At 38.9% G+C, this 22,434-nt stretch overlaps 1 protein-coding gene across 1 annotated transcript; it reads right to left on the bottom strand.

Annotated features, from left to right (window-relative positions):
* Positions 1 to 551: 551 nt before the first annotated feature.
* On the bottom strand, positions 552 to 16,116 carry LOC134485743 (peptidoglycan recognition protein 3-like). The gene is made up of 7 exons (XM_063282769.1): positions 16,068 to 16,116; positions 14,060 to 14,261; positions 6,061 to 6,179; positions 5,262 to 5,414; positions 3,850 to 4,048; positions 1,388 to 1,506; positions 552 to 730 (listed from the first exon to the last, which is right to left on the bottom strand). Exons 1-7 carry the CDS (start codon positions 16,114 to 16,116, stop codon positions 552 to 554), a joined length of 1,020 nt encoding a protein of 339 aa, XP_063138839.1.
* Between the last annotated feature and the right edge of the window lie 6,318 nt (positions 16,117 to 22,434).

The raw sequence follows: 22,434 nt of genomic DNA, 5'->3' as shown, positions 1-22,434 counted from the left end.
AGAAATGTGAGGTTGTAAGAGATATAAAAAAACTCTAAAGGCAAAAACCCAATCACAGCATCACCAAAGGCAGGTGTTGGGGAGTTCTGTCTCCTTTATAATGATAAAAAGTTCTTCCCTCTGATAAGGAGAAGCTGGTGGAGATTGGGGGTCAAAAGAACAGAAGGGCTTTGGGTTCTCTTTCTCTAAGCTCAGCCAGGCCCAGTCAAGCACAGGTGGACCACAGACACTGTACAGTACCTGCAAACACAGGTTTGCCATGCATGGTTGGTCCTCAGTGCACTCCTAGGACAAGGCACAGATGACTGGAGACAGAGAATCCATTACAGATAAGTCACCACAGTCAGATTGAGTCTTTGAGTAGGTTACTGATATTGTCTCCCAGGAGACCTTGAAGGATATCGATAAGAGAAGACTGAAATGCTGCACAAGAAAGTGTAACTAAGTGAAACATTAAATAAAGGAGGGAACAGAGGTGCAAGACAAGATGAGAGATAAAGACAGATTCATACCAGGAGAAAGAGCATACTTAGATGGCACTGGGGTCTTTTTCAGTGCTTGAGATGAGGCCATGTCTTGATGATGTTGTATAGTGCTTGTCCAGGGGACAGGATGTTGGACACATCACTGTGGCCCATTAGCAGGTAGTTGGAGGCCAGGTACCCCATGGCCACAGCACACTGGATCAGGCTCTGGGCTGCCTCCAGTGAAGCTTCATTTGGAGGCTTTTCTATAAAACACATTTACTGATGCCATTAAGATCTCAAAGCTGCTTGGCTATAGCAGTGACAAGTACCTTGATTCCATTCTTCCCATCTCTCATCTTATGCTTTGCCACAATCTCCATAGCCAACAATTAATTAGGCACAAAATAAAGCCCAAACAGCTGTGTTTTCTGATTCTATCTGGCCAAAATTGCTTTAGAAAATTAAAAACTGCCCTGGAACAGAACATATAACAACATAAATTCTCAGTGTATGCAGAATGTATAGTACACTGGATTTTTTTATGCTATGTCATCACAGGCAATGATACATTCCTACATTATCGCTATTGTTAGTAAGGAAGGGCATATATTTCTCAAATGGAATATCAAGTTTTCAAATGCGCTCCTTTTTTCTCTGTTGCTCCATGCTTACCTTGAATATAGACAGAAGGTGAAATGGAGTTTTGGATGGATGTGGATGAATTGGGGGCAAATATTCTATTTGGGATATGCTCCTAGTAGCAGTCATTCTTTACTGAGAATTTTCTTTAAATCTAAAATATTCTGCTGACCTACCATGTACTTCCAATGTCACAATACTGCCTCCATTTTTCCTATGCTTCCTGAGTATTCCACATGGTACTTCATTAGACAGAATTCTCTGCCCTACTGATGTCTTACCTACAAAGTTTCCCATAAAGACAATTCCAAGAGCAATATCATTGTATCCATAGGTGTGAGAGCCTTCAATAGTCCAGCCAACTCCTTCATATACTACACCATCTTGACCCACTAGGAAACTAGGGTTGAGTAAAGGAAAACAAAGAAGTCAGTTTGAGGAGCACAATTTGCTTCAACCACTCTAATCCTAAATCCATTCTTTCACCCATTTATCACATACTGTCCAGGTATCCCACATGTCCCAGTGTATAGAAATGCAGAAAGGAAAAGCCAAAACACAGCTTTGCACTTTGCATTCATCCCCAGTACTGAATCTAACTCAGCCAAGATGACTGTGGAGCTCTTCAACCTTCTGAGCAATGGGTATTTTGAATATTGATACTCTGGTCCTGAAATGTTCTCCTCCATAGGCTGCATAGAGAATGCCCTCCTCAGTCTCTCTCCTTTACAGTTTTCTTTTTCAGGTGATTGCCATCTCACCTGCTTTCCCTGAACTACTGTGCTTCTTAAGACCCTATGCTTCATCCTTAGGACCCTGGTCTAGCTTTTGTCTTTCCACTGAGTATATTCACCCAGGCTAAACAATCATCAGCTCCCACAACTTCAACTATTTTCTGTAAAATACAGTAGGTCTAGGAAAAAAATTCATACATTTTCTGTAGGTAGAAAATAAGGCATCTTAAATTCCCCATTTTCCCTATCAGAACCCAAATCAATGACTACCCACCAGTCATCCATTGTGTCTCCCATAATGCTTTTAAATTCTTCTATTACTTCCATCCAACAGCCACTGTCCAACTCCAACTTGATCATTGTAACAGTACTCTCCCCGGGGTCTTCCTTCCTTCCAATCTACTCTTAAAATCATACCCATAAGGAAGGGGAGGGGGGAGGGGGATGTTTGCCCGGAAACTGGGAAAGGGAATAACACTTGAAATGTATATAAGAAATACTCAAGTTAATAAAAAAAATCATACCCAGGAGGCTGGAGAGATGGCTCCACTCTTGGGAACATTTTGTGCTTTTACATTGGACATGGATTTAGTTCTCAGCACCCACATATCAGTTTACAACCATTTCTAACTCCAGTTACAGAGACTCTAACATCCTCTTCTGACCTCTGCAGGTATCAGGTATGCTTGTAGCATACATATACACTTGCAGGCAAAATACTCACATAAATAAAATAAAATAAATGATTTTTTTAAAAAACCTTTTAAAAGGGTGTAGCTTTCCACAGTCCCCAGTTCCCCTTCACATAAAGTTAGTTTTCATTAGCTTTACTTAAGTCTACATAGTAGTCAGGCTCTTTCAGCCTGTACTCTCATTACCCTTCTCTTGTAAATCCACTTTTAGGTTTGAGTGTGCTGTGTTTCATTTCCTCAAGGATTCATGCTCTGTTCATATCTCAAGGTTTTTAATGTGTAGTTCTTTAACTATAACACTTCCTTTTGCCAAATACTCCCCCCCAACACACACATACATTAATCATGTGCCATGAAAGATAGTCCTCTTCATTAACACTTCTCTGACACCTATCACCTCTCAAAACATTTCTGGGCTCATTTTATCTGTGCTCAGATATTCTTCTATCACTGTGCTTAACATTCTGCATTGTTATTGCTTATTGTTTTTCTAACTCTACAGTTCAATGGCAGGTTTAAAAGTTGAGGAATAAGAATCAACTCAGCTGCTTTTTGCCAGTTTGTATTATCCAAATTTGTAGACATGTCCCTATTATCTCTTGTGATTATAGAATAGTCTATGAAAAGTCCTGAAAGATGAAGCAGGTTCTCTCCTACATGTTAAGTGGTCTGGAAAGTCAGGTAAAGCTAGAGCATTAGTGGCACATTGAAGAAGCATCCAAAACTAGACACAACGTTCATTTGTTACATCCCTAATAAACAACTGAAGTTTATTGCTTTCTAACTCCAAGTCGTACCTGTGAAAAACACAAGGAATCCTTTACATATCTTTTTCTGTTTAACTAAACTAAAAATGTTTCTTGAATATAATCCTGGCATGAAAGGAACCAGAAGAGAATATTGTATCTAACTCCCTGTCTTCAAACAGAAAATGTTTTCCCTACTATAGAGATGAGTCAAACGAGTCCAGAGAGGTTAAATTCCCTGCTTGGTGTGTGGTAGAAGACTAACAAGATTCTAACATCAGAAAAAACAAGTAGGACCTTCTTCCCTTTTCACTTGAACAGGGTATCTAAGAAGGCACACCTGTCCCTTGGGTTTCATAGTTTTGCTTTCTTGTTGCTTCTTATTCATTATTTGATTATGGCAATGTTCCCATTCACAATGGAGAACATGCCTGAGTGGTTAGGTAGCCCAAGCTATGGCCTGAATTCTACTCAATCCATATTCTTTCAAGAATAATGATTGGCAACTGTGTAAAAACACCACCAGCTCTGCTCTCCATGGCTCTGAAGAAACATGTCATTTTCCACTTACTGATATGCAATGTCACAGAAATCTTGTTTGTCCATGTGAAAGGACTGTGTGTCTCTCACACGAATCAAGCAGTCTGCAGATTCATTGCAGCTTTCTCCAGCAGTGTGGATGATGATGACAAATTTGGCTGGAAGGTTCATCTGAGAGCAATGTGTCTCTCTGGCTTCCCAAGCAGTCCGTGTTATGATATTGGGGCATACTATAACAAAGTGAAAAACCAAAGTGGATTGAGAATTTGCTTTGGACTGTCATGAAAACAACATACAGCCAGAGGCTGGTTCACACAAAATGCTTGTGTCCTGCCAATATTAATGTCTTCTAATGTGAACTTCTAGCAGGAATTTGGAAAGGGCAGTTGCCTGGATCAGAGTGTTTTAATGGCACAGAATATGAAAGCTGAAAGGAGCAGACTGGCTAAGCAGAGTCACAGCTGTATATTCTTCAAAACACAAGATAGCTATATGTTTATATGTGTGCCACATAATGAGGTAATATGTACAAACAGCTGACTCTTTAAACTTATCAAGTTTGTGTGAAAATATGAATTCTACAAAGAACTCATAATGTTACAGAATTATGATTATTAAAGAAATACCAGCCCAAATGCAAAAACATTTTTGTAGAAATTTATAACACTAAAAAATGAAATTTAAAATATCATTGGATCTGAGAAAAAGGCTGTGTTAGCAGAAAGCTAACAACATACTTAAAGTGATTATTCATTTTATTGGTTTCAATTTAATGATCATTTTCCCAAAGTAGCACATCATTTCCACTATTCCTTAGCATAACCATTATAATGTCAGTATTAGCTATAAATTCCAAATTTCTTAGCACCATGGAAAAGGTTGGCTGGCTTTGGAAAGGTAGGGGTGTGTGTGTGTGTGTGTGTGTGTGTGTGTGTGTGTGTGTGTGTGTGTGTTTTCCCAAAGTATATAAATATGTCTACTCATTTTCCCTCTTACTTTCCTGTCTTTCACCTATGGTGTCTAACAAACTTCATTTGTATCTTGTATCTTGATCATGTTTTGACTTTCCTCACTGAAGTGACTGTTCCTTGATGGTAGGAGTTTTGTCTTTTTTTTAACTGATACATGGCAAGTCTGAAGATTTAGTGTTTCTTGTAGACTCAGTAAAAATATGAGTGTACACTTATTTATGGCAAGAATGGATTCATGATAATAACATTTTGGTGAGTTCGATAGCCCTGGGAAAACCTGTCTCCTTAACTTCTCCAATTAATAGGGACATTGTCCAGTATTGAAATAGTTTTCTAACTTTCCCAATTTCATAGTTATGACACATGTGAGATGTTCCAGGCCAAAGAAACCCTTGGAAATCTAACAGGAGAACACTCCCAAATATATTTGGGGGGTAATGCAATGCTGGGTATTTTAGGTTGAGAATCTGACCTTTTTTGGGTATCTCTGAGTGTTGAGGAACCAAACAGGTTTCTTCTTTTAAAAGAAATGGATGAATGTACTTGGGTGACAGGTAGCCATTCAGGATGGCAAAGAAGATCAGGTCCTCTGTAGCTGGTAGAGCAGCAGGACTGGGGCTGCTTCCTTCATGGGAGTAATATGAAATAAAAACTGTTAGTAAGAAACTGCATGCTGGACAGCACCCACAGTGAGGGCAAATCTCTAGCAAACCTGAGTGACTAGTAGACAGGAAACAAAAAGACAGGCAGAAAGAATGCTTGGTCAGAAATCTAAGCAACCACAATTAGGATCCTCTTCAAAGTGCCAAACCCAGACTAATTTTTTTTCTTGTTTTGACCAATTAACCTTCAACATCATCCCTGCCCTCTATTATGCTCTGACTGGTGCTGGAGGATCATATAAACTACTTCAAATTCCTTGCTTTGCCTTCTAGTCTCTGTCTTTATCAATAAAAGATACTAAAGGAAGAAATAATCCATGCTTAAGTGCCTCTGTCAACTAATAGATTATTAGCAGATGACTTCAGATTTCATTGGCCATAACTATCAACTCCATATGAGGAGCAGTTTCAGCAACATATCAACAAGTATAGACCATAGATGAGGAAAAAATCTGCAGGTCATAGGGTGCAACGGCAGAAAGGATTTCCAGAACCAATGATTATCAGGGATGACAAATACAGTGTAGGTTACAAAGATATAAGCATTGGCAAAAGCAAGTAGAGGAAGCAGATGGGCCACTTTCTGAGTCTGGAGGAAATTAGCATTACCTATCTTACTGCCAAAGAAGGCAATGCCCAGGGAAACATTATTGTAGCCTTGAGTGTGCAAACCTTGGACATGCCAACCGACACCTTCATACACCTTGCCATCATTCCCAGCCAGGAAGCTGCCAAGGAAAAATAAAGATTTAGTGGTAAACCTTTGTATGAAGAAAATTCAGCAAGCAGTCAACCATTGAACCATTGAAAGGGGTCCCCATTGGAGAAGATAGATAAAGGACTAAAGGAGCTGAAGAGCGACCCCATAAGGACAACAATATCGAAAAGCCAGAGCTCCACCCAAAGAGTACACATGGACAGACTCATGGCTCCAGCTGCATATGTAGCAGAGGAAACCCTTTTTGGGCACCAATGGGAGAACAAGCCCATGGTCCTGCCAAAGCTGGAACCCCTAGTATAAGGGAGTTTCAGATCAGTGATGCAGGAAGGGGTGGGTGGTTGGGGGGGAGCACCCTCATAGGAGAAGAGGGGGGGAGATAGGACAGGGGGTTTATGGATGGGAAACATGGAAAGGGGGATAATCTTAGAAATATAAATAAAAAATATCTAATAAAAATAGAAAATTCATTTCCCCAAAGTGGTCCTAGCGACTCATAAAAGAATGAACTTTCAATAACATAACAATGGGGAACAGGTAATTTTAGACCTTCTAAAGAAATAGGAATATATGTAAATTTTGGTTTTGACTTAGATTATGTTTTTCACATGAAATTACCCTTAGATTACATGTGTTTCTCAGTTAAGAAGTACTCATTTTATTTAAAGTAGAATTTGAATGTGTGACTTTCCAGTGTCTAAGGACAATTAATTACATCTTTTCAAGTGCCTGCTAGTTAATTCATTATGTTGTTATTATTATTTGGGATGGGCAGGCTTTGAAACATTTTCTTGGCCTTTTAAAGAGGCTTGCCTGGAACTTACTGCAGAGCATAAAGCTGGACTTTAAGTCATGGCAATCCTCCTGCTATAGATTCATAAGAGTTGTGATTACAGTTATTCATCCCTACACCCAGCTGAATATATCATATTTTTTGTTTCTGTTTTTAACTATAGCTGGATCCTCAGGCAGTTCAATGTCCAATTTTCTGAGGAACCTCCAGACTGATTTCCAGAATGGTTGTACCAGTCTGCAATCCCACCAACAATGGAGGAGTGTTCCTCTTTCTCCACATCCTCGCCAGCATCTGCTGTCACCTGAGTTTTTGATCTTAGCCATTCTCTCTGGTGTGAGGTGAAATCTCAGGGTTGTTTTGATTTGCATTTCCCTTATGACTAAAGATGTTGAACATTTCTTTAGGTGTTTCTCAGCCATTCGGCATTCCTCAGCTGTGAATTCTTTGTTTAGCTCTGAACCCCATTTTTAATAGGGTTATTTGTTTCCCTGCGGTCTAACTTCTTGAGTTCTTTGTATATTTTGGATATAAGGCCTCTATCTGTTGTAGGATTGGTAAAGATCTTTTCCCAATCTGTTGGTTGCCGTTTTGTCCTAACCACAGTGTCCTTTGCCTTACAGAAGCTTTGCAGTTTTATGAGATCCCATTTGTCGATTCTTGATCTTAGAGCATAAGCCATTGGTGTTTTGTTCAGGAAATTTTTTCCAGTGCCCATGTGCTCCAGATGCTTCCCTAGTTTTTCTTCTATTAGTTTGAGTGTGTCTGGTTTGATGTGGAGGTCCTTGATCCACTTGGACTTAAGCTTTGTACAGGGTGATAAGCATGGATCGATCTGCATTCTTCTACATGTTAACCTCCAGTTGGACCAGCACCATTTGCTGAAAATGCTATCTTTTTTCCATTGGATGGTTTTGGCTCCTTTGTCAAAAATCAAGTGACCATAGGTGTGTGGGTTCATTTCTGGGTCTTCAATTCTATTCCATTGGTCTATCTGTCTGTCTCTGTACCAATACCATGCAGTTTTTATCACTATTGCTCTGTAATACTGCTTGAGTTCAGGGATAGTGATTCCCCCTGAAGTCCTTTTATTGTTGAGGATAGCTTTAGCTTTAGCTATCCTGGGTTTTTTGTTATTCCAGATGAATTTGCAAATTGTTCTGTCTAACTCTTTGAAGAAATGGATTGGTATTTTGATGGGGATTGCATTAAATCTGTAGATCGCTTTTGGTAAAATGGCCATTTTACTATATTAATCCTGCCAATCCATGAGCATGGGAGATCTTTCCATCTTCTGAGGTCTTCTTCAATTTCTTTCCTCAGTGTCTTGAAGTTCTTATTGTACAGATCTTTTACTTGCTTGGTTAAAGTCACACCGAGGTACTTTATATTATTTGGGTCTATTATGAAGGGTGTCATTTCCCTAATTTCTCTCTCGGCTTGTTTCTCTTTTGTATAGAGGAAGGCAACTGATTTATTTGAGTTAATTTTATACCCAGCCACTTTGCTAAAGTTGTTTATCAGCTTTAGTAGTTCACTGGTGGAACTTTTGGGATCACTTAAATATACTATCATGTCATCTGCAAATAGTGATATTTTGACCTCTTCTTTTCCGATCTGTATCCCCTTGATCTCCTTTTGTTGTCTGATTGCTCTGGCTAGAACTTCAAGAACTATATTGAGTAAGTAGGGAGAGAGTGGGCAGCCTTGTCTAGTCCCTGATTTTAGTGGGATTGCTTCAAGTTTCTCTCCATTTAGTTTAATGTTAGCAACTGGTTTGCTGTATATGGCTTTTACTATGTTTAGGTATGGGCCTTGAATTCCTATTCTTTCCAGGACTTTTATCATGAAGGGGTGTTGAATTTTGTCAAATGCTTTCTCAGCATCTAATGAAATAATCATGTGGTTCTGTTCTTTCAGTTTGTTTATATAATGGATCACGTTGATGGTTTTCCGTATATTAAACCATCCCTGCATGCCTGGGATGAAGCCTACTTGATCATGGTGGATGATTGTTTTGATGTGCTCTTGAATTCGGTTTGCCAGAATTTTATTGAGTATTTTTGCGTCGATATTCATAAGGGAAATTGGTCTGAAGTTCTCTTTCTTTGTTGTGTCTTTGTGTGGTTTAGGTATAAGAGTAATTGTGGCTTCGTAAAAGGAATTCGGTAGTGCTCCATCTGTTTCAATTTTGTGGAATGGTTTGGATAATATTGGTATGAGGTCTTCTATGAAGGTTTGATAGAATTCTGCACTAAACCCGTCTGGACCTGTTTTTAACTATAAGACCAAGTACTTGAGTATTCTCTAAAACAAGCAACCTGAAATAAAGAGTTTTTTATACTGACTCCTCACAGATTCACACAGGTTCTTAATCACAAAAGGTTTTTTTGTTCATTTTTGTTTAATTTCAAATCATGTCTAAATTCTTTTATTCTACTATTTTTAAAAATTTCTGTCCATTCTGCCTCTCTCTCTAGTTTTTAATCCAACCTTGAAAATGATGTTTCATGACTCTTGCTATATAGAACCTTCTACTAGATCGTGAATTTCAGAGAAAACTTAACAGAGAAAGAACAATTTCCAAGGTTAAATAATGCCCCTGCTCCAAGGCAGGCTATTTCCTTTTTTCTGAGATCCTTTGGAAGCATGCCCACCACTGTTCTGCTTTTTGATGTTTCCCGCAGTACATCTGTTATTTCTTTAGAGACCTTGATTGGATATTTCAGAACTTATTTCTATATGCATTTTAAATTCCCCATGTCTACTCTTTCTTCTTCATATAATGGTGAGTTTTCTTATTCTTGAGGTTAATGAGAAAAACCTTCAATAGACCCCTTAAATATATACTCACTGTACAATGTAAAAATCTTTTATACCTCACACTCATATCAACACAGGGATTTTTCTTTATCATTCCCCGTGCCCACTCATCCCCTTGTCATATCCAGTGGTCATTCAGGGTAGTAAATGGGAAAATGCTTCATGCAACTGAGCCCTGACTAGAAGCAAATAAGAGTGGGCTATATCAACACACAGTTTTGACATAATTCTGAATCCATGCCCTTTGCCATGTGCTACTTTAAACATATTCTTTGGATTCCATAGAATGTAGCATTTTCCTTTAGTTAATGAAGAGAGTAACCCTTCTCTTCCACACTGCTACCAGTTGGGTAATAGCAATGAAGACCCTTGTGATCTATCATGCTGGGTGTTTCCAGGCCTGGCAGCACTTGGTACATAACTTTCTGTGTGTCCTTTCATGATCTTCCAGAGTAAAAGAACCTTTGAATACAGAGCTTAGAGTTGTGCCTCCAAATTGTTCTGGATTTGTTTTTTTAGTTCTTTTTTTCTAACACTCTTTTGCCACAAACACAGCACAAATGAAGCTCTGAAAATAGAAGCTATGGAATAAGAAAAACAAGAAGAATGCTTCAAGAAGTAACATTAAGCATTAGTTGGTTCTTTGAGAAAATCAACAAGATACATAAACCCTTAGCCAGACTAAGGAGAGGACACAGAGTGTGTGTCCAAATTAACAAAATCAGAAATGCAAAGGGAGACATAACTACAGATTCAGAGGAAATTCAAAAAATGATCAAATCTTACTATAAAAGCCTATATTCAAAAAACTTGAAAATCTACAGGAAATGGACAATTTCCTAGACAGATACCAGGTACTGAAGTTAAATCAGGAACAGATAAACCAGTTAAACAGCCCCATAACTCCTAAGGAAATAGAAGCATTCATTAAAACTCTCCCAATCAAAAAGAGCCCAGGTCCAGACGGGTTTAGTGCAGAATTCTATCAAACCTTCATAGAAGACCTCATACCAATATTATCCAAACTATTTCACAAAATTGAAACAGATGGATCACTACCGAATTCCTTCTATGAAGCCACAATTACTCTTATACCTAAACCACACATAGACCCAACAAAGAAAGAGAACTTCAGACCAATTTCCCTTATGAATATCGATGCAAAAATACTCAAGAAAATTCTGGCAAACCGAATCCAAGAGCACATCAAAACAATCATCCACCATGATCAAGTAGGCTTCATCCCAGGCATGCAGGGATGGTTTAATATACGGAAAACCATCAACGTGATCCATTATATAAACAAACTGAAAGAACAAGACCACATGATTATTTCATTAGATGCTGAGAAAGCATTTGACAAAATTCAACACCCCTTCATGATAAAAGTCCTGGAAAGAATAGGAATTCAAGGCCCATACCTAAACATAGTAAAAGCCATATACAGCAAACCAGTTGCTGACATTAAACTAAATGGAGAGAAACTTGAAGCAATCCCACTAAAATCAGGGACTAGACAAGGCTGCCTACTCTCTCCCTACTTATTCAATATAGTTCTTGAAGTTCTAGCCAGAGCAATCAGACAACAAATGGAGGTCAAGGGGATACAGATTGGAAAAGAAGAAGTCAAAATATCACTATTTGCATATGATATGATAGTATATTTAAGTGATCCCAAAAGTTCCACCAAAGAACTACTAAAGCTGATAAACAACTTCAGCAAAGTGGCTGGGTATAAAATTAACTCAAATAAATCAGTAGCCTTCCTTTACACAAAAGAGAAACAAGCCGAGAAAGAAATTAGGGAAACGACACCCTTCCTAATAGACCCAAATACTGTAAAGTACCTCGGTGTGACTTTAACCAAGCAAGTAAAAGATCTGTACAATAAGAACTTCAAGACACTGAAGAAAGAAATTAAAGAAGACCTCAGAAGATGGAAAGATCTCCCATGCTCATGGATTGGCAGGATTAATATAGTAAAAATGGCCATTTTGGGGCTGGGGATTTAGCTCAGTGGTAGAGCGCTTACCTAGGAAGCGCAAGGCCCTGGGTTCGGTCCCCAGCTCCGAAAAAAAAGAACCAAAAAAAAAATGGCCATTTTACCAAAAGCGATCAACAGATTCAATGCAATCCCCATCAAAATACCAATCCAATTCTTCAAAGAGTTAGACAGAACAATTTGCAAATTCATCTGGAATAACAAAAAACCCAAGATAGCTAAAATTACCCTCAACAATAAAAGGACTTCAGGGGGAATCACTATCCCTGAACTCAAGCAGTATTACAGAGCAATAGTGATAAAAACTGCATGGTATTGGTACAGAGACAGACAGATAGACCAATGGAATAGAATTGAAGACCCAGAAATGAACCCACACACCTATGGTCACTTGATTTTTGACAAAGGAGCCAAAACCATCCAATGGAAAAAAGATAGCATTTTCAGCAAATGGTGCTGGTCCAACTGGAGTTCAACATGTAGAAGAATGCAGATCGATCCATGCTTATCACCCTGTACAAAGCTTAAGTCCAAGTGGATCAAGGACCTCCACATCAAACCAGACACACTCAAACTAATAGAAGAAAAACTAGGGAAGCATCTGGAACACATGGGCACTGGAAAAAATTTCCTGAACAAAACACCAAGGGCTTATCCTCTAAGATCAAGAATCGACAAATGGGATCTCATAAAACTGCAAAGCTTCTGTAAGGCAAAGGACACTGTGGTTAGGACAAAACAGCAACCAACAGATTGGGAAAAGATCTTTACCAATCCTACAACAAATAGAGGCCTTATATCCAAAATAAACATCGAACTCAAGAAGTTAGACTGCAAGGAGACAAATAACACTATTAAAAATGGGGTTCAGAGCTAAACAAACAATTCACAGCTGAGGAATGCCAAATGGCTGAGAAACACCTAAAGAAATGTTCAACATCTTTAGTCATAAGGGAAATGCAAATCAAAACAACCCTGAGATTTCACCTCACACCAGTGAGAATGGCTAAGATCAAAAACTCAGGTGACAGCAGATGCTGGCGAGGATGCGGAGAAAGAGGCACACTCCTCCATTGTTGGTGGGATTGCAGACTGGTACAACCATTCTGGAAATCAGTCTGGAGGTTCCTCAGAAAATTGGACATTGAACTGCCTGAGGATCCAGCTATACCTCTCTTGGGCATATACCCAAAAGATGCCCCAATATATAAAAAAGACACGTGCTCCACTATGTTCATCGCAGCCTTATTTATAATAGCCAGAAGCTGGAAAGAACCCAGATGCCCTTCAACAGAGGAATGGATACAGAAAATGTGGTACATCTACACAATGGAATATTACTCAGCTATCAAAAACAACGAGTTTATGAAATTCGTAGGCAAATGTTTGGAACTGGAAAATATCATCCTGAGTGAGCTAACCCAATCACAGAAAGACATACATGGTATGCACTCATTGATAAGTGGCTATGAGCCCAAATGCTTGAATTACCCTAGATGCCTAGAACAAATGAAACTCAAGACAGATGATCAAATTGTGAATGCTTCACTCCTTCTTTAAAAGGGGAACAAGAATACCCTTGGCAGGGAAGAGAGAGGCAAAGATTAAAACAGAGACTGAAGGAACACCCATTCAGAGCCTGCCCCACATGTGGCCCATACATATACAGCCACCCAATTAGACAAGATAGATGAAGCAAAGAAGTGCAGACCGACAGGAGCCGGATGTAGATCGCTCCTGAGAGACACAGCCAGAATACAGCAAATACAGAGGCAAATGCCAGCAGCAAACCACTGAACTGAGAATAGGACCCCCGTTGAAGGAATCAGAGAAAGTACTGGAAGAGCTTGAAGGGGCTCGAGACCCCGTATGTACAACAATGCCAAGCAACCAGAGCTTCCAGGGACTAAGCCACTACCTAAAGACTATACATGGACTGACCCTGGACTCTGACCTCATAGGTAGGAATGAATATCCTAGTAAGAGCACCAGTGGAAGGGGAAGCCCTGGGTCCTGCTAAGACTGAACCCCCAGTGAACTAGACTGTTGGGGGGAGGGCGGCAATGGGGGCAGGGTTGGGAGGGGAACACCCATAAGGAAGGGGAGGGGGGAGGGGGATATTTGCCCAGAAACCGGGAAAGGGAATAACACTCGAAATGTATATAAGAAATACTCTAGTTAATAAAAAAAAAAAAAAAGAAAAGAAAAACAAGGAGAATGCTTCAAGAAGTAAAATTAAGCATTTGCTTTGGAGATCTCACCAGTCTCTTACTTGAAAGCCACATCACACCAGCCTTTATTGTGGACATAATGGGACTGTAGAACCCGCAAAACCTGGCTGCAAGAGGTCTGTTCTTGACATTGCATCCTGGTAACCTGCTCTATGATGAGGTAGGGCACAGGCAGGCTCAGTGGGACTCTGCAGGTGAGTGAACTTGCTCCCCCTTCTTTTCGGGAAACTATGGTAGGACTGCCTGTAAGAGAGACCACAGAACAGCATGTAACAGACCCTACTGAAATCACTAACCCCCTATCTATGATGTATGGAAGTCGTAAAAGGAGCTTCTCCAACCAAAACCTTCTATTTTCATCTCTATAGCCCAGTCTGGACCAGAACTCATCCAAATCTCTTTTCTCTGTTAAATTGCCTGTTTTGTAGGAGCAACTGCTGAAATTATGAACCTCTTTGTATCTTTAGGAATGGAGCATAAGAAATATGGGATATAAGGACTAAAGAAAGAGCCTAGAGAAAATTATCTTGATTAAATTACCTAAACTATGGAGTCCTGTGGAAAGCACAGTGATTCATATATTTCTGTCTCCAGGAACAATATGTGTTTCATACATCTGTTAAGTTTGGTTCAGATAATGGCAATCTTCTTAGTTTGTGCTACTTAACGTGTATGCACGTTTCTGTTGGTAGTTATGCATGTAACTCAGGGAAAGCAATGCTGTTCTAATTAGGGGTGAGGGAAGGCTTTGGTGCTGCTAGAGGGTGGGTTGAACAAAAGTGGATATAATTAAGGTTTCACTAGGGCAGTATACTGGGACAATTAATCCCACAGCACTCTGGGAAATAAAGAACAGTCATCATCCAGAAAGTAATCATATACAAAGCAGAACTAGCCAACTGACTGAGGCCTAGTATCAACTCATTTACACATATAGGCAAGTTACTTCCTCATCAGTCCTTTGTATCCTTATCCACAAAATGAAAAGATTAACTATGTACTCTTTGATTTGTGAGTTTCTCCAGCACTAATTTCATGCAATCTAGTATCATGTCTACTGAAGAATAGAAGGCCAAGAAATAATTACGTTATCACAGAAATGTGAAAATATGCTCAGCATCAGAATGACCAAACTCTAATCCATTTAATTCAACAGAATGCACTTATATTTTCTTCTTGTTGAATCACTTTGTAAAATAATAAGACACATTGAGGTACTGTACAGGCAGCAGCATTTCACTAACAATTATTATTCATAAATGTTAACTTTATACTGGGTGTAACTATGATGATGATGATGGTCGTGGTGGTGATGGTGACAATAATGACAAAGACAAGATGGGGAGACAATTAGGGATATAAATTACCTCATGTTCATTATTTGAACACTGGGTTAAACCTTTATAGTAAACAGACTAGATATAGAATCATTGAAGAGACAAAGCTCTAAGCTTGTATATAAGGGATTATCCAGATTGGGTTACTTAAACTGGGAAACATCTGCCCTTAATTTAGGTAGCACATTCCATTAGCTGGGTGACCAGAATGAATAAGAGGTGTAAAGCACCAGCATTCACTACTCTTTGCATTACAGATGTGGAAAAAAGTGACCAAATACCTTAAGTTCCTGCCACCACGTTTTCTGAACATTTTGGTATATGTACACACATGCATACATATATACAAACATACATCATGAAACTGCAAGCCAAAATAAACCTGTTCCCAATATTTTGTTATAGAAAAGTAATCAATACATTAACTAATTGATTCACTAATATCAATTAGTCTAATATCAATATCAAGAAGTGGTTGGTTGGTATATTCTTTCTTTTATGAAATCAAATAAGAATCATATATTAACTTGTGCATAATTGAAAAAATCACAACAGCTGGCAGTACTGGAAATTGGTCAATTCCTGAGCAGTGCCACAAGTTTCAAATCTATACATGTTGTAGCAAAGACAGTATTGGTAACATTTTCGGTAAATGAAAAAAATTGTGTGTATCTCAAAAAAAGTACTTTTGATAAGAAGAAAGAAAACTTACCACAGGCCACAAGACTCAGAGCAGAGAAGGGAAGAAGCCTGCGCAGCATCTTCAAATGGTCCCAGGACACCAGCGTGGAGTTTGGTAGTCAGTCCTGGAGGGAGCTGCCCTTGGAGAACACTGACAGTTAAAATGACTATGATAACTGCATAGCACCCTATTTGTATCTCTATTCCCTGGTTCACTTCTGAGGACCAGCACATGGCTCAGGCTTCCCACAGGTATCTGGAGATGACAGTTGTTCCATAATGTGCAGATCCTATTGTCTGTATCTAGCAGGTCCCCTCCACACCCACATTGTGCAGGTTCTTTGCAGTGGAGGTAGCTAATACTGAGCCTTTCACAGTGGGCAAAGGAAACTATGTCTAAAGTCCTTCAGTAGTAGTAGTAACAGCTTTGCATAAATTCTTTCTGTATAAATTCATTTCTCATGCTACAGTTTATATTTATCTCTTACAAAATTCCCTATAAGACAAAATCCCTGTAAAACTATTCTTTTTTCTGAGAAGAATACTAAGAAGCATTAAATGGTAAAGAGGGACATGTTTGGGCTTTATCACTGGCACCACTGGACAATCAGAAGTATGGAAAGCCATAGATTCAAGTTCCGCATTCTAAATTGCTGAGGAATGATCAATCAACCACAACTCTAATGTAAAGATAACAACCAGTTCTTTCCATTCACTGATCACATTCTGTTGTCCAAATAATGTGTGAAGACTCTTTATTCACTTCACGAAGCCTCAACATGACCTGTGAAAGCATTAATTCATATATTCGAAATTCCCAAAGGCCCCTCTTAGCCAGACCTGTTACATTCTAAAGCCTCTACTAGAAACCCGAATTGCTGCCTTTGCTTGTGTTGGTAGATATTCTCAGCAGGGACTAAGCTATAAAGTACAGGGTTATTTTGATTCTCCCCAGATCCAAGAATCTTTTCTACTTTTGTTGGCAGTACTTACTCACACTTAGTATAAAATGTCCACTCTCTTGGTTGTGAACTCAGTCACCAACTTTCCTCAGTTGAGAAACAATGCAGGAAATGTTGAAGTGAAATGGTATAGTCATCCCCTGCTGTTTGAACACTACACTTGATTCCAACAGATAGAAATTTTTAACATCACAGCTTAAGAACTGAGCAAAGGCTTCTAGATCAATAAGCACACACATAATCAAATAACACACAAGATCCCATTCATTCAGCAAACTTTCCCTTAGCTAACCTTCCCCAGAGGAGCACATCACAGTGGGTCATGCAACTCATATACACCTGAGAGAAATTCAACCTCTTCATTAGCAAAATGAAAGGCAAGAACCAACTTGCCCATGATGGGAGCCCTGCCAACTCATCTCCCAGAAAAGGATCTGCCTTCTGAAAACTACTGGAAACCATTGTCAGTCATGCTTAAGAGGAAACTTGGATCCTGGTCATGTAACTTTTCTGCTTCTCTAACTGTAAGTATTAATGCCACAAGCCATACCTTGACCTTGTCAAATCACATACTTGAACTGTGAATGATGAAAACAGGCCGGATCCTGCAGGCCACTGAACTTATGGCCTTTCTTGCTACTACCCAACTTCCAATTTCAAGTTGACAGCACAGGCTGAAGCCTGGTTTGCATTGCTGTGCATCCTCTATGCATAAAATAAAATATAGGGAATGTTTCAAGGCTTGAAAGACAAGGAAGAAGTTGTGTTGAGGCAAATCCAAAACCGACAGCTTATTAAAGAAGATAAAGGAGTGCTAGTTCCTAATTTATCTAGACAGATGGAAAACTTTTTGGTTTGGAGGACAGCTTAAACAAGATGGATAAAGATAAATTCATTCACCACATTTAAGTGGTTCTGGATGGCTTTAGCCTCTTTAAAAAAAGGGTATTTTGAAAACATTCACATTCAGAAATACCTGAGTACTTTGTGATGTCCAAATCCAACAGGGTAGATTGTAGTCCTTTCTCCCCTGATTGTGTGCAGATTTTCTTCTTTAGTCTTGTCCTCCAGTCCCTGCTTCTTCTCTATCAGGTGTCTCCTCCTCCAGCCTTTGCTTTCTGTAGCTCTAGAAGGCACACCTTCCCTGGTTCTCAGTCTCTGCTTCCCAAAGAGAAGCTGACAGGGAGAGGTTTCCCTAATGAAAGAGACAGGGGTTTAAGGCTCAGTGACGCTTCAATACATTGAGATGAATTCAAATGAAACAAGACTGGGATCTACAGTAAGTACCTGGGGAAAACCCTGTGAATAAACTGAGTTTCCTCCTCCCTAGGGAAGACCTGAATTGCCACATCCTTTAGAGTGTCATTCAATAAGACCTGTCAAACTGGGTCTGCCACAAAGAAAGGAAAATAGATTTGAAGGACCACAAACTGCTAACTAGACAGAGACTAGTTCTCTATGGCATATTCTAGGTGTAGAGATTGAAACAGATAAAATCTATACTTACTCTCCAGGAATTAGGACCAGGTCCTAATTTGATCAGGTAATAATATGCATGTTCTATTTTTGCTTTGCTTTCTTCTATGCTTAAATGTTTCCTCTCTTGTGACCACAACATAGCCTACAAACACATCAAGACAGTTGCTTCAATGTATGCACTTGCAGAAATGAGCCCTTAACAAAAAATATTTCATTTAAAAGAAGCCCTCCCTTTGGGTGGCCTGAATTTATAAACCTTATACTTGAAAGGCAATAGTTTTTCCACAATTTTGGATCTGAGTAGAAGACTGTTAGTTAAAATTAATTATATAGCCTTCATCCTTATAAATACATCATCAGTTAAGAAATATATCATTTACAAAGCATTTCCACTGACACTGGATGACACTAGAGTATACTGTTATCTCTGTCAGAATGACTCTGGGCTTTACTTGCATAAGGGGTACCATGAATAACTGTGTTAACTTCTGGAAACATTTAAGGTATCTGAAATCTAGAGGAAGCTTGTCATGGCATAATATTTAAGATAATTGAAATCACATATGCAAAGGTGAAGGTCTCATCACGGCACTGAACTCACAGGATACATGATGTTTGACACACTTATTTTCTTTTCTGGTCTGTTTCCTCAGCTGCCAGATGGAAATGGCAACATTTACATAATTGTCATGAAGTTTCAAGAACTCTGAATATGTGTGCATGTAGAGAGGGTTACACAAAGCTGTTTCACCCATGGCAGGGGCTTGTAGTTGGATGCTGCCTCTTGTTGATTTCACAGGTATGCTTCCTTCTGCCATTTCCCTACCTCCTCTCCATCCTTCCGAGCACCAACTTGCCTGTTAAAATTTGGGGTTTTTAGGGGAAACCCATCCAATCAAAAGGACATTTTAGATATGCTAATAAGGAAATACAAAATACTAAGGACTACATTCCTTAGACTCCTGGGATTCAATATTCATCTGTCTAACATATAGTTAGTGAGAAACTACTGCACAGAAGATGAATATTCAGCAATAGAAAAACAGGTAAGTTCCCTGAAGCTGCAGAGTACTTTACAGGGCTGTGTTTGGTGGTGTTGCTCCAGTCTCAATCCCTTCATTCATTAGCACTTTCAGAGTGGTGATATATCAGTGTTACCATTACTTTTTAATGCACTTACCTTAATACTCTATTAGAGGAAGTGTCTCTAGCATTTTTTTGATTATATTCTTTTTATAGGAAAGGCAGAACAGGGTTTTCCTCCTTGTTAACTTTCAAGCCTTTAATTCAAGGAGTGGATTCAAATGACTCCCAGCATTTTCTGAATGAGGCCACTTTTAGTTTTTATGTCATCATGAACAAAATGTTTTACAATTAATGAGTTTAGACTTACAGATGTTGTTGTTGATGTGAGAATTGTTCCATTCAAATTAGGTGTTGAAGTTCTCAAACTAGACAGTACAAATCTCCCAATTGCTTTTTATCCAATTTGATAAATATTTGACGGCTATATTCAACAGTTCTCAACTTGTGAGTCATGCCCCATATGGGAAAACTCTATCTTAAATATATTTGCCGTATGATTCATAAAAATAGCAAAATTAGATTTGAAGTAGCAACAAAAAATAATTTTATAGTTGGGGTCACCACATCATGAGAACTGTATTGAAGGATACCGGCATTAGGCAGATTGAGAATCACAATAAGGCCCTTATTGCTCCTGATATATAAAATGTTTCTGTTCCTATGGTAACTTCTCCACTCTTGAAATTGTCTGTTTCTCAAAGAAACACTGATTTTTTTTTTTTACTTGAAGGTGCCACCAAATGATCACAATTTTGGTAATAATGTTTATTTGATGTTGAGGATGCTCTAGACACATCAATTTGAACCATTCAATTTGGGTAAAAAAAATCTTTAAATAACATTTTAAGACTTACATTTTGTACAGTTTTTCAATTCTTTTGTCTTGCATTATTATATAAGGTTAATGGGTTTAATATAATTTTTAAAGGAATAAAATTAAAACTTAGTTTGACTTGTCTTACTGCTCTAGAAATGTGGGGATAATGTGCTGGGTTGGCACAGGATTCCAGGTAGGAGTATGGACTTGGCATAGGCAAGACAGCAGGAAATTCATCAGGTTAGAACACTGAGAGAGAAAGAATTCAGAGAGAGGGCAGGGCATGTGAGGCTTGCACTGTCAGACAGGATTCTGTTTTCTAGTCACTCTATTGGTTTAAGATTTTTGGTGAGTGGGCTGAAACGATTGATATTCACACTTATTTTTGAAAGGTATATATTGCTCCCCTTTCTTTTGTTGGCTTTGGGAAAACTTGGACTGAGTTAAAGCAGGACTCAGAGTTGAAAGTAGTTCAGAAGACTGATAATCTCTGGCCATTAAACATTCTAACTATGCTGAATGCTGAAGCTGCTGATTTCTAGAAAAAAAAAAGCAAATAAAAAACAAAAAATGGAAGAAACAATAGTATCTCTTTAATTAATTTTATGCTCTTAAACTACTGGTGTTAATAGCCGAAGCCAGTTTTTTTTTTTTAAATATTTGTTTGTTTGATGGATATTTTTATTTACAATTCAAATGTCATCCCCTTTCCAGGTTTCCCACCAATAACTGCCCTATCCAATACCCTCCCTGTTCTTCTACGAGTGTGTTGCCCCCACCCACCGACCCATTCACACCTTGCCCTGACATTCCCCTACCCTGGGGGATTCCAGACTTGGCAGGACCAAGGGCTTCTCCTCACATTGGTGCCCAACAAGGCCATCCTCTACTGTGTATGCAGCAGGAGTCATGGGTCTGTCCATGAGTAATCTTTGGGTGGTGGTTTAGTCCCTAGGAGCTCTAGTTGCTCATTATTGTTGTTCGTATGAGGTTGCAAACGCCTTCCATTCCTTCAATCCTTTCTCTAACTCCTCCAATGGACTCCATTCTCATTCGAAAGTTGGCTTCTAGCATTCGCCACGATATTTGTCATGCTCTGGCAGAGGCTTTCAGGAGACAGATATATAAGGCTCCTGTGTGCATGCACTTCTTGGCAACAGCAATGTTGACTGTGTTTGGTGGCTCTATGTATATGGGCTGGATCCTCAGGGAGGGGGCAGGCGCTGAATGGCCATTCCTTCAGTCTCTGATCCAAACTTTGTCTAAACATCTCTTATGAATATTTTTGATCCCCCTTTTAGAATGACTGAGGTATTGAACTTTGGTCATTCTTCTTGAGCTTCATGTATCTGTGGATTGTATCTTGGGTAATCTGAGCTTTTGGGCTAATATCCACTTATCAGTGAGTGAATACCATATATATATATATATATATATATATATATATATATATATATACACACACATATATATATACACACACACATATATATATATATATATAGTGATTGGATTGCATCACTCAGGATGGTATTTTCTAGTTATATCCTTTTGTTTATGAATTTCATGAATTCATTGTTTTTAATAGCTGAGTAATACTCCATTGTGTAGATGTAGCACATTTTCTGTATCTATTCCTCTGTTGAAGGTCATCTGGGTTGTTTTCACCTTCTGGCTATTATAAATAAGGCTGCTATGAACATAGTGGAACATGTATCTTCGTGATATGTTGGAGCATCTTTTGAATGTATGCCCAGGAGTGGTATAGCTGGATCCTCAGGTAGTCAGTCTTATGTCCAATTTCATGAGGAACCTCCAGACTGATTTCCAGAGTTGTACGAGTCTACCATTCCACGAGCAGTGGAGGAGTGTTTTTCTTTCTCTACATCCTCACCAGCACCTGTTGTCACCTGAGTTTTTAATCTTAGCCATTCTGACTGGTATGAGGTGGAATCTGTTGTTGTAAAATTATAAAAATAATAAAGAGTAACGGTGTCTTTTACCCTGCTAGCTCTGTACCGCGGTGCCCAGATATCTGCTAGATTATCTTGGCG

The sequence above is a fragment of the Rattus norvegicus genome, chromosome 2 (assembly GCF_036323735.1).
Source record: "Rattus norvegicus strain BN/NHsdMcwi chromosome 2, GRCr8, whole genome shotgun sequence".
Taxonomy (NCBI): Eukaryota; Metazoa; Chordata; class Mammalia; order Rodentia; family Muridae; genus Rattus; species Rattus norvegicus.
Note: the sequence above shows the minus strand (reverse complement) of the source record. Positions and strands in the feature narration are given on the sequence as shown.